This window comes from Cottoperca gobio, chromosome 14 (genome assembly GCF_900634415.1).
Source record: "Cottoperca gobio chromosome 14, fCotGob3.1, whole genome shotgun sequence".
Lineage (NCBI taxonomy): Eukaryota > Metazoa > Chordata > Actinopteri > Perciformes > Bovichtidae > Cottoperca > Cottoperca gobio.
The window spans coordinates 21,172,090-21,185,000 of NC_041368.1; the positions used below are offsets into that span (position 1 = coordinate 21,172,090).

The following is a 12,911-nucleotide window of genomic DNA, read 5'->3' on the forward strand; positions in this document are numbered from 1 at the left end:
AATAAAGAATAAAACAATAATTCTGTTCTTTATATGTTGCACTTACATTGGTTTGGCTAATTTGTAGCTAATTGTTTCTGAATGTTGCACTTCTGTTTGGCTTATTTGAAGCTTTTGTTCGGCACTTAAACGATTGTACCGATTTGAAGCTGATGTACCTGCAAGATTCTTGCTGTTCGGAGTTGTATCCTCATGATTGTTCGCACTTATTGTACGTCGCTTTGGACAAAAGCGTCTGTGAACTGTGATGAACTAAACGGCTTGAGCCAGGAGCGAAGGTTTCAGCGGTATGAACGGTGATTTGTTCACTTACTGAAGTTCTGAAGCGCATTTGAACTGTGACAGAGAAAACAAGCAAAATAAGTATTTGAATCATGTCAACTCCAATTAGAAGTTAGTGTAGTAACCTAATTCTGCGAAATTCAACTGAGTTGGATAATCTCGTACAAATAGAGGATGAAAATGTCGGATTTCTTGCAGCATGGCGGCCATAGTTGGAAAGGCAAAGTGAGAGTTGAGCATATTTTCCACTTGGGTTTAGGAAAGTAACTGTATAACTTGTTAGTCATGTGCTGCAGAGCCTGAATGAAATGATGGTAAAAGTTTAGACCAATAGCCTGATGAGTCATTTGGGCCATTTCTGCCAACGCCCAAATTCAACCAAATTACTCATTGAGCCTTCCCAGACCACAGTGAGGGACGCAGTGGCTTTGTGCGTCTTCTGTTGAGTATGTTGAGTATTTTAGTCCAGAATGATTCTGTGCACAAAGCAGAAGTGACGTCGTTTTCAAAAAAGTTCACATCATTTAATATTACAGGTAAAAACAACTTTTTTTGGCAGGTTGAATTCTTAGTAGCTATTGGCAGGTGAACTGAAAAGCTCATTTTGGAGCGAGAACACAACAGGTGAAGTGTTTCAAGATTAAAGAAAATAAAGACTCTCCATGTGGTTTAGTTTGGCTGGCTGACAGCTGGTGTTCTGCCCGGAGACACACTGCTGGGCTGTGTCATATCTGTTTCTATGAAATATCTCTGTAGTTCCTCCAATTTACTTCACGGTAACCTGAGTGTGTTTATCCGAACTTAGTGAAGCTTTCTCTCCACTGTGCCCGGGACAGACAGTGTTGTTAGCAACGGAGGGCAACAGCATGCAGGAATGATTATACTGTAGGATTATACCTACGTATGAGCTAATGCAGCTATACCTGCCAGCTGAAGGAGAGCCAAGTCATTGTGTGTGTGTGTGTGTGTGTGTGTGTGTGTGTGTGTGTGTGTGTGTGTGTGTGTGTGTGTGTGTGTGTGTGTGTCTGAAATCCTATTACAGTACATCAGAATGCAAATAACAATATAATATGGAAATGGTATAGCAGCTTATTGTGAAAATGTGCAGCCATGCAAGACTTAAACGATTAACAAGCATAAATGTCATGAATTTGGCAGATCAAAAGGGAGCCACTTATTGATGGGGAAATTATTTTCAGGTGAAATGTTATGCTTCTTATTCTTTATAAATGTAACCATCGACCAAGTCAAAGTCAAAGTGGGCATGTGCCCAGGGCTCTACAGTCAACAGGGGATATCCTCTACTCTCCTGTTCTGTTAATCAACCCGTGACCTCTTAGATTTGACTTGCACGATCGTAGAAAATGTGACCTTTGGCCAACGTTTCTGCACGGCAAACAGGTGAAAGTATTGCATCCTGTCCATGCTGTTGTCACTCAACAGGAATGTAACCTGACTCCGGCGCTGATGTCTCACAGCAGCTGTAGCTCTCGAGTCCATCGCTTGTGTTAAGTTGCACCTTTTACTTCACAGTGACGATATGCAGTCCTCAGGATCAACGTCATGGTGGCCTTTATGGCTTTTTCCATATTAACTGTGGAAGCTCCTGGTGTGTCAGGGTCAGTGAGACACATTCACACCTTCTCTCTCTGATTTGTGCGATCTGATTCTCAGAAGTCAATTTTATGAGACCCTGAAATTTTGTGTTTTGGTGTAATTGAATTTCAGCTTGCATTGCTTTGCCCTGGTTCCCCTTGACTCCAGGCATAAGCGAGGCCCTTCTGTGTTTGTGTTTGTCTTTAAAGATTAAATGTCAGCATTAGCTGGTGGCGTGTTATTGTGTGCAGAACACTCCTCTTAAAGCCTCCGCGTCAGGTATTGAAACCAAGACTGGGTTTACGCCAATGCATGATTGGTCAACTCTCCCTTTAACTCACTAGTTACAACTTTGAGGAAATAAAACATGCAGAATGGTGCTACCAAGGTTGAATTTTAAACGATTCCTGTCACTCAGAACTGAGGTGCTTTGTTATTTTAACAAGAATAAAGTAACAAAATGGCTGAGTATTTGCTAATCAACATCAAGGACTAGCGGCCAAGCGTTCATAGCGATGTTGCTTTTTGATCCTTTGACTCTTCTTATCATTGTGAAGCAGAATTGAACAAGCGTTGGATTGTTCACCCACTATTAGGGAAAGTAAGACGGGTTAGTTTTTACCCTACTGAAGACATTTGGCGTATGTGCTTAATGGCTGAGGAGCCAATGGTGCAACTAAAATCACAAATCACTTTCCGTGCAGCTCTTTGGATGATTCATGTTCCCGGTTATTACATCTGGCACTGAATGAAAAGCAGTGACCCTGGGTTCATCTTTCAGTGAAGACAGGAAGTTGAATCTTATTCAGGAAACTCTTCACTGTGAGACTGATAGACACAAGAGGATGTCCTTAATAAGCCAGTGATGACAAACACTGCTTCATGTATCCCACTGCCATTGCTTGTCTGTCCAGTTTTACTTTATAAATGTAATATTTGTGTTGTTGCTGTAATCACAGCAGGTTGCTGTGTGTGGAGAGGGTAGTCAGTTAAGCAGCCTATTGTAATGGTTTGAGACACAGCCAGGAAGTTAATACGTTTTTGTTCCCTTTAGGCAAGTGTGAGATGTTTTTATTTGCTGCTTTAGACTTTTTTTTTAATAATGTGATTACTCTACTCTATGTGCATGATGCCTAAGTTCACTAAGAGGTTACATCTTGGCTTGGCTTGTCCATTATCGAGTTCTCATTTGTGTCCTGGACTTATTACAACAACTGGACTTGATCCATAAAGTTTTAAAATGATCTTTCAGAGTTCTGTGCGAGGGGGGGGGGGGGGTGCTATCGGAGTTATGTGCGAGATGGAGAGGCTGTCCGAGTTGTGTGCGACGGGGGGGATGTGAATGAAAAAAATATATTTGCTTTATCTACAAATAATTTCACGACCCCCCTGCAGTACTTCCGCGGACCCTCTGGGGGTCGCGGACCCCCTGTTGAAGACCTATAATCTAAAAGGTTTATAAATTAATATTACAAACGCTAATATTTGATCTTGTTTGCAGTTGGAGGTGTCCTGCCAACAGTTTTACAGATGTGTCCTTATATATATATATATATATATATATATATATATATATATATATATATTATATTTAAAAGGATCATTTTGTTGCAGTACTGCAACGAGCCAGATTCACCGTGTCAGTATCCATCCAGAGCCGGCTGCTGGAATATGAAGTATAGGCAAATTCTCGGGTTACTGTCGAGTCAGGAGGGACCGACGTAGACGGACAGAGAGGGACAGAACAATACATGTACCACCCAGACCCACACCAAGGCTGGTCTTTGTATTTGTTCAATAACCTGTAGCCGTAAGCAGCAGAAATATGTATGTTGCATCTTGCGTCTTACGTTTTGATGCACAGCACATAATGTTACGCATATCACATATGTTATTTATATCTTTCTACACAAAAGTAATTGACTGTCTTTGCTTTTGTATGAGATACACACAGATTCCTGTGTTTTGCCTTGAGATCATTTATGCAGTATCTGTTTCCTCTGGATAACCAAATACATTCTGTCCTGCCAGCAGGATTATTGCAGGATAATCACTCAAGGATCCATCGCTGAGATTACCGAGACAGAAGGGAAATTTCTTACTCAAAATACAAGATATGAACATTTTGCTGATCATGGCCCTTTAACATTAAAGTTTTATATTTAGCTTTTACACATATATAGCTGAGGTAGATTTGTCTAGTCCTGGTTCATCAGAAAAGTTGCATTGTACACACACACACACACACACACACACACACACACACACACACACACACACACACACACACACTGCAGCGAGTCAGAATAGAGTTTTAGTATTCCCTTCTTCAGCCCTTCGTGACCGCTGACGGGGGAATACCATCAGAGAAGCAGTGAAAAGGAAGATGGAAACATTGTTTCCCGTTTTGACAGTTGACATACCTCTGATCTTCAACCACACCTCTCAGGCCCTGCGAGACACTCTCAAGCGTCTCCCTGAACTGCAAGCACAGTAGTGACTGCACTTTATTTCTTACCAGCTACACCAGGGGTGTTTAGTGGGGCGTAAAAGTGGTGTGAAAGCCCTCGAACATCAGTTAAACATTGGACGTTGAAGGAATGGGACTGCTCAGAAATATGACGGGAGTATGTGTGAGACGGGAGGAGAAAGCTGAGCTTGTTTGGCTTTTGGTCATGTGGCTGAATGAAGTGTTAAACTGCATCATATAGTGTGTGAGGTGGTGCCTTGACTCATTTAATTCCACTTAAAGGGATAGCGTGACATTTTGGGAAATACGTTTTTTTTTATGGAGAGATAGATGAGAAGGTGTCTGCATGGTGAAAATTAAGCTTCAGCCGGCAGCTAACTAGCTTAGCTTACCATAAAGACTGGAAACAGGGGCAACGAGCTAACCTTGAGGATGCATTATTCAGTTGGGGTTCAAGTACGATGATATGGTAAATCTGAAGGATGCACGTGCATCTCAGCATACTGACATGACTCTCGTCCATCAGGAGATGCACGCTCACTCCTTCGTAGAAAGAAAATAGTTCCCGCATGAAACTGCTCACAACGAGGACTGTAGGTTATCTTAAGTAATTGGGTCGTGTTTTCCTGAAAGATACATTGCTGTTGAGTTCTTCAAATGTATTTGTTTGGCATTTTGAGAAGCACAAGTGCCATCTAGCAGCAGACATCTCTAAGTCCGATATCTCCAACAACTAACAACTCGCACCTAAACAATCCAGATTGATAAATAGCACAACAGGTAAAAGGAAAAATATGTCGTTCAGATTTTGGGGTGAACTGTCCCTTTAAACCAGTGGCATTCCTGCACTGACTGTCAGACTGTTGCTAATTGCTAATTGTTGATTGATAATCAACCCAACTCTTGAAGTTATAACTCATAAATTATAACCAGTCTTGACATCCATGTTGATAATATTACATTTCACCTTTTACACATCTTTTTCTCTGCAAGTGATTTGCAGTAAAGCTCTAAACCCTAAATGACCCTAATTTCTGTCGAGCAGTAATTCTGTTCAGTCCAGGTCGACGCTTTGGTGTCCAAAACACCCAAAACACAAACGCTCCGTCGAGCACGTCTCAGCTTCCAGACACACGCTGTCCAGCTTCCTGGCGCTAGCAGGGCGGAGCCGCCCCTAATCGCAAATCCAAATCTCCTCTCAGAGCCCAGAGGGGCCAAATCACAACGTTCTCAGAGGCAAGGGTGATTTAGAAAAGGAAGAGGCCAGTCCCTGCTGTGGTCACACAGGAGCCCGCAGCCATCTCTTACGTAAACGCTGAGCTGAGTGGAGAGAGTCCCCTGAATGTGGCAGTCAAAGTCGGTGACCAAACATACAAGCAGAGCACAAAGTTTATTGTTGTTTCTGGCAGATGTGGAGTGTTTTCTTCCTCACTGGACTCATAATTCATGTGGTAATGAGGTCAGACATGTACTTTCTTTTCAATACCTCATGGTTTCTCTGAGAGCAGAACACGTAGGTGTTTATTGTACCTTTTGTTTCTTATTGTCACCAGAGACCGAGCTCCATATTCAGAAATCCATCAAGACTTATTGACCTAGTGTGACCTTTTAGCAGAAAGAAATTAACTGTCTAATGTTTGCAAGTTTGTTAATGTAATATACATATATATACAAATAATGTTAGTTATTTACTGTATGTTGGAGTATTTGTAATGTCATGCTGTGTTCTGACCACTGAGTTGATTTCTCTTCGTAGACCAAAATAGGTAAATACCCAACAAACTGTAATATTTTACACTTGTTTAAGTAAGTTTAGCTAAATAAATACATTAAACTACAGCTCCCAGATGTTTTAGGGAATGATTTGCCATGTTTAAGAAAGACAAAATATTTGTGACATTGGTGAAGCAAATCTTACGTCTGAAATCCAAACTGTCACCTGCCCAGAAATAAGCAACGTAATAAAACCTGGACTCCCAACGTCAGATCTCTTCCCTCGCTCCTCTCACGAGTTGTAACGGCTCGGTGAACACGAACACACTGAGTGCAGTTTACCTGTCTTGGCTGGATTTCTGTGTTTGAAGCCTCAAAGTTTCAAAGATGCCTTCAGTGCAGCGCGCGTTAACATCCTCGTAGTACGCCAGTGTCACAAACTTTTGTTTGAGGGCTTTCTCATCCGGGTTCGACTCGTTCTTTTGATTTCAAAACATTCATATCTCAGATTTGGGTTTGAATGCTTCACTCAAGGACTTCCAAGATACTAAGAAAAATGATACTAATTCACTTTCCCCACTTAGTTATTCCCGGCAGTCTTTAGGGCTGTAACTTTAAACATTTCCAATAGAAGCTCCCTCTTTAAGATGTGAGCTACAGTTGCCTTAAAGCAGAATATTAGACCTATTTAAAGAACTGGTTTAAACGACAAGAGCTTTTAATTTGTGACCCTCAAAGGTTGCAGAATGACAGGCTGTATTCTTCATTCTTGGCAATATATAGGGAAATTTTTCGGAGAGATGTTGGCAGGGAGAAAATGGTGTGGGTGTCTTGCAAAGTTCAGGGCTCTAACTCTGGTAGTTTCACATATCCCTGGATTTACAGATCCTCTGGCGGACATGTGAGACCGCCGCTCTGCAAGCACACTTGATCCCTTTTCTATCTCAAATGTCACATCTCCATCGTGACGCCAAAAAATGGGCTATGCACTGAGATGTTTAACAAGTGGGACATTTAAAGGGTCAGAATAAACACACTTATGGTAATTCCTCAGTGTTTGACCATGTTCATTTCTTTGCCCGTTCTTTACTCCTCAGTCAGTTTACTCTCTGTCTGTCTTTCTGTCTTTCTGTCTTCCCCTTCTGTCATTTTGATGATTGCCATATTCGCTGATTCGTGTTTACATATCTGGGCCATCTGCTTTGTGTCACGCTCCCCGGGTGACTGGGGGGGGGAAACTAGACCACTTCATATGCCAAGTTTCCATCCTACTGCCAAGTGAATTCTGCATAAACTTTTGAAAAGTCACAAAAAAATGAAATGTGAATGAGGTCCCTTTCCTTCATCTTGGCTGAAGTGAATAAGTAGGCAGTGAAAAAAAAAACACAACCACCAGACAAGAAGTGTTTGAAGACCCGATCAGTCACAGGCAAACTGCTGTCGTTGTTCTTTAGTGGAGACTAATGTCGGCCATATTTCAAACTGTCTGAATATGAAAACAAGAAGTGCCTTTGGCAGTATTCTAACCGCGACGGGCTTCTCATCCACGGAGAGAGAGAGAGCGGCTTTAACAATACAGGGAGGGTTGTGCTGGGCAAATATTTTGAGACCACTCGGAAAATCCAAATCCTCTTCGAGGCCGTGCAACCAGACTCTGAAAATCATTTCTGTCGCTTCTTATTGTAAACAATCCTGGATCAACAAAACATTTCTATGCCTCTGTTTTCTTTCCACTCGAACACTCGACTGCAGTGGAGGTTAATTGGTTGTGTGTGTGTCGGTGTCTGCACAGGTTCTCTCACGTGCACATATCTTTAATGTTGTTTTGAAGTGTAAATGTGTGTGTGTGTGCCTGGTTGTGTTTGTGTGCTCATTATCAGTGTGTGGGAGCATTATTGTATCCAACATCTTGTCAAGTATATGTGTGTGTTCCTTTGCATGGCTTTGATAATAAAAAAAAAAGCCTGCCGCTGTAGTACAGAGGAGCATTCGTTCAATCGCGCCACCATTTCCGTGATGATTTCTAAAGCTGCATTAAGCAGTAATGAGAAATAACCAGAGCAGGTACTTTCTGTAATCCAGTTGACAAACCACAAACATAACCTGCTTCACAGAGGTAATAATAATAAAATGTAAACACTACATTGAGGAAATATAAACTACAAATGATTCTGCATTTATTTTTTGCAGAATTTTCCATTTTTAAAATGAGGATTTCTCCTTGAAATGATAAGAACAAGAAGAGAAGAAGTACGGACACTTTGCATCCTGCCTGGATACTTTCTGGATAACACCCATCAGGGACATTTGGCTTTATATCTTTCTTTCTCTCTTGTCAAAAGTCCAAAGTTTCCCACAGCTCAGAAAGTAAATTGTATGTCCTTGAGAACATTACACCTTTGACAATGAATCCTTTTTCATGGGTTCCTCCAGCAACGCCTCGCTTCAGAGGAATATGTAAGATGGATAGAAGATAAAGAGGGAAAAGTAAAAAACACCAATTAGCAGTAATTAAAATGGCCTCTTCCAAGAGTCACAGATAATTAATAGCCTGTATATGCTCGCAGTTTTTCTCTCTCTACGTTTTTTTTTTTTTTTACTCAAATGCAAATGTAATTAAACTCCATAAACAGACGACTGATTAAGGGCAAATATTTGCCCTCTTAAAGCGGGTGGAGCATGAAATGATTTTAATTGAATCAAATGTTGTTTTCCTTCTCGCTGTTTGCAGAGATTGAAGCCAAGGAGGCCTGTGATTGGCTGCAAGCGGCCGGCTTCCCGCAGTATGCGCAATTATTCAAAGGTAAATATGAATTTGTTAATGTAATCCACACAGCCCGCAGAGTCATAGTGATACAAACAATGATTCAGGCTGCATGTTATTGTTTCATTTATCTTGTGTGTGTGTGTGTGTGTGTGTGTGTGTGTGTCAGACTGCAGGTTCCCTATTGACATTGAGTGGGCGAAGCAGGATCACCACTTCCTGGATAAGGATGCTCTTGATTCACTCTGCAGGTAACACAGGTGTATATATAATATCAACAGCTTTTACAATGTCATGTCATTTGATACAACCACATATATTAAACAACATTGCTCTTTAACAGAATACTGTTTTACTTTTTTAAGTAGTGACTGTTGCATTGTTGAAACACAAGCCCTTGTTTGCCATGTTTTCACCCGTATAAGAAATGAATTGAAGTTTGTATAGCAGGTCACTGTTATTACGTGACACCGCCAGTCTAACCACCATCATGTCTCCTTGTTCTTTCAGGAGATTAAGCACTTTAAACAAATGCGTGGAAATGAGGCTGGAGCAGAGGAGATCAAAACGAAGGGTGAGTGTCAAGAGCAAACACAGAGAAACTCAAACACAGCAGGACTCTCGTATCGAAGCAGCCGGAGCCGTGGGGAGTGTCACACCGTGAAATCCCCTCGTTAAGTATCACATGGTGTTGACTGATATCACTCCTCCTCCTCCTCCTCCTCCTCCTCCTCCTCCTCCTCCTCCACAGTTTCTCTTTCTAGGAGGAAAGCTGATTTTTGTTTTACACAGCTGGATATACGATGCTGCATCGCTGCAGTGTCACACCTTCATAGTCATGTTACGTGATATGTAATTGTCTAACATGTCTAAAGTGTGGAGGTGTTTCTGCCTCACAAACAAATTCCTTACTAGACTCAAGCAAAACATTTTGCAATCAGATCAAATTTGCTAGTGTTATTATATCTTTGTAAATGTCAACTGGATGAACAAATATTTAAATATGACAAAAACTAATTATATCATCCAATAGACTTTTTATTATTCTGTCTTTGGTAAACTGTCCCTTTAAGTCACACAGCTTTAGTCAATGCTACCCCACATACTGTAGATACTGTGTATAGCTTTTGCATTGTGTGATGTTTGTATTGTTTTCTTTATTAATGTATAATGACGTTCATGTTTGTGTAAATTATTAAAACCTCTTTGAGTGTTTGTTTTCATTTCAGGCCTGTGTTTGTCTCCTGTTTGCAGATTGTTGTGCATGCTTACATGTCTCTCCTCTGCATATATTAGTGTCAGTGCGTAATGTTTTAATATTTCTGTGTGATGATCTGATTTTTATTTGTGTGTTAACCCTCCCTCTTCTTCATCCAGGGAGACAACTGTGACGAAGAAGACTTCTGTGCCATCAGCCCCAACTGGACCTACGACAGGCGGACGCGGCGATGGCAACGCCTCGACTCCACAATGGACATCCTTCGCTTGTCTGACAGCCCCACTGGACCCCGCGATGTGTCTCTGTGTGACCGCCATGACGTCTGCTCCATCCACAGCTCCAGCAGCACTGAGAGCGAAGGCCACAACGGACAGCACAAGAATCAAACCATCACAAGCGCCTCCCTCAGCGCTACCGCCAGCACCACGGACGACCTGGAGACCAGCAGGAGCTCCTCCCGCTGCTCCTCCACGAACAAGACGCCTTCGCTGGACCCTTCGTTTAGTGGATCGCCTTCCCCCGGTGGAAGTGGTGGAGGATCGTCCACCGTGAGTCTGGAGGCCGGAGGCTGCTTTTCAGACAAGCCGCCCAGGAAGAAGGGCACCAGTCTGCTGAGGAAGATGGAGAAACTGAGGATGAGGGGAACGGCCAGCCTCCTCTCCTCTGCTCACAGCGGTGGTGCTAACGGCGGGAGTCGGGCCCGGCCCACTTATAACGTGCCGGTTCAGGTCCAGGAGGAGGAGAAGATGAAGAGGTTAAACAGCCCGTCAAGGTGAGGATGGTGGGCTACTTCCTTTATTTAGACTAAATAAGTTTGGAAACGTGTTAAAGATGTTTTTTCTCCCGGATGGAATATTGCATGTGTCAGAATCACAACTACAGGTCCCAGTGCAGCTCTAACTGTGTAGTTCTGCCTTCCTGAATGTCTCCAGCCTGCAGGGTCTTCCCAACAGCCGTGCGTCTTCCTCGCCCTCGTCTCCTCACACTATCAGCAGCAGTAGCAGTAACAGCCAATCAGAGAGCAGCAGCACCGTCAGCACGCCCAGCCCGGTCACCCGGATCAGGAGTAACTGCAAACGTTCCAACAGCGGCATCGGGGTCGGTGGTGGAATGACCCGGAACAACCAGAACCACACGGGAACAGAGGTCAGCGCAAGAAAGTGTTTTATTTCAATTACTGTTATTCTGCAAAGCTTAGTGTGACGTGGAAAATGTGTACTTGAATATATAGGTTTATTACAGCATGCAAAAACTTAATAAAGCAACCTTATACCGTGCACCCTACGTCATACAGAAGAAGAAGAAGAAGAAGAAGAAGAAGAAGACATCATTTATTTACTGATTCCTCAGTGTTTTCACTCTGTTTTTGCACATTACACACAGGCCCAAAATACACACACATGCACAAACAAGGCAAACTGGCAAGACAATATTAAACACTTCACCATGGGACTTGGTCTTCAACTTATCTCACCCACCAGACACCCAGAGTCGCCTCACATATTCAACTGTGAAGGACTCTGAGGCCTTTCAAAATGTCAAACCATGACATACCTTCATGTCTAATAAATGTGTTCCACGACACGGTGTGTCACAGCAACCTGATTCACTGCCATGTTGTGTATGAAAAGAGAAACTTTAAAGGACACCAACGTGAGGATCTTTAATTATTATTTGGGCAAATTGATGATGATGATCAATCTTTATTTTGATGTTTTAGTAAAACAAAAATGAGATTAACAAGATTTAAGTTTCTGTCACCATGCAAGCAGCTCTGTGAGGCTACGACAGAGGTGCACTGTGCTAAATGCTAATCCTAGCATTGGCAATATACTCACAATGGTAAAGCTAACATGCTGATGTTTTACTATTTTAGTTTTAGCATTTTAAAATGCTAACATTGGCGGGATGGATGTAAATAGTTGGTCATAAACTACAATATTAGATACATTTCACAAACACTCAGATTTACTAAACATCTATGACAGATTATATTATTAATGTCTTGGCTCAGCTTCCATAGTGACTTTAGTTGTGTGCACTCTTTTCCTGTGCAATGTGGGATTCTTACCAGCAGTTCAGGTGCACTCACTTTCAGTTTTACCTCCAGATAAGGGAGTCTGATACTCTGGATGAAACCCGGGTTTTCTGCAGGCCTAGACCTAAAGGTCATAACCAGTTTAAAAGATCAGTTTTACATGTTGCATTGAATAGAAACAGATTGTGTCCAATTCTGAAGCCAATACAGTATTTGGTAGTGGAGTAATTCCAATTCTTTAGTATTTTGTTGTACACAGACGGACATTTTAAGTAATAACTTTAGGCTTATCTTTTCCTTTATTCTTTTGTTTAAACCTCCACTCCTCCATCTGTTCACCCTCTCAGGACTACAGGAACCAGATCAACAACAACAACGGCGGCCACGAGACTCTGGTGTTCCAGATCCCCCACGGACACAAACCGGGGACCTTCCCCACTTCTCTGGCACACAAACACACCATCCTGTCCCCCGTCATCGACAACACCTCCGTCAACTGGAGGACAGGGAGCTTCCACGGTTACCGGGGGCGGAACAGTTGCCGCCTAGGCACGTCATCGCTGGCCACGGGGGACCGGGGGACCTCGTCATCTTCCCCTTGTGATGTCGCGGTCCCCAGTCCGCTCGCTATGCTGGATCACCGGCTGAGTATCTACGACAACGTGCCCGACGAACAGCAGCTGTCTGAAAGTGAAGGTAGCAGTGGCAGCGATGCAGAACGGATGGGTGAGGAGTCAGAGGTGGGTGAAAACACTGATACTCTACTGTTATTTGTATTTAAATGTATATTTTGTTCAGGGGAGAATAAGGTCGTCTGCCATACATTTAC

The 12,911-nt window shown here is 42.5% G+C and overlaps 1 protein-coding gene across 4 annotated transcripts in view; it reads left to right on the forward strand.

Moving 5' to 3' along the window:
- LOC115019108 (rho GTPase-activating protein 7) overlaps positions 1-12,911 on the forward strand; it is an 84,762-nt gene that overhangs the window by 55,262 nt on the left and 16,589 nt on the right. For all 4 annotated transcript variants that reach the window (XM_029448469.1, XM_029448470.1, XM_029448471.1 and 1 more), the window contains 6 exons: positions 8,793-8,864; positions 8,995-9,076; positions 9,336-9,399; positions 10,203-10,816; positions 10,977-11,190; positions 12,430-12,822. In XM_029448469.1, coding sequence (XP_029304329.1) covers positions 8,793-8,864; positions 8,995-9,076; positions 9,336-9,399; positions 10,203-10,816; positions 10,977-11,190; positions 12,430-12,822 — 1,439 coding nt within the window. The remainder of the gene's footprint in view (positions 1-8,792; positions 8,865-8,994; positions 9,077-9,335; positions 9,400-10,202; positions 10,817-10,976; positions 11,191-12,429; positions 12,823-12,911) is intronic.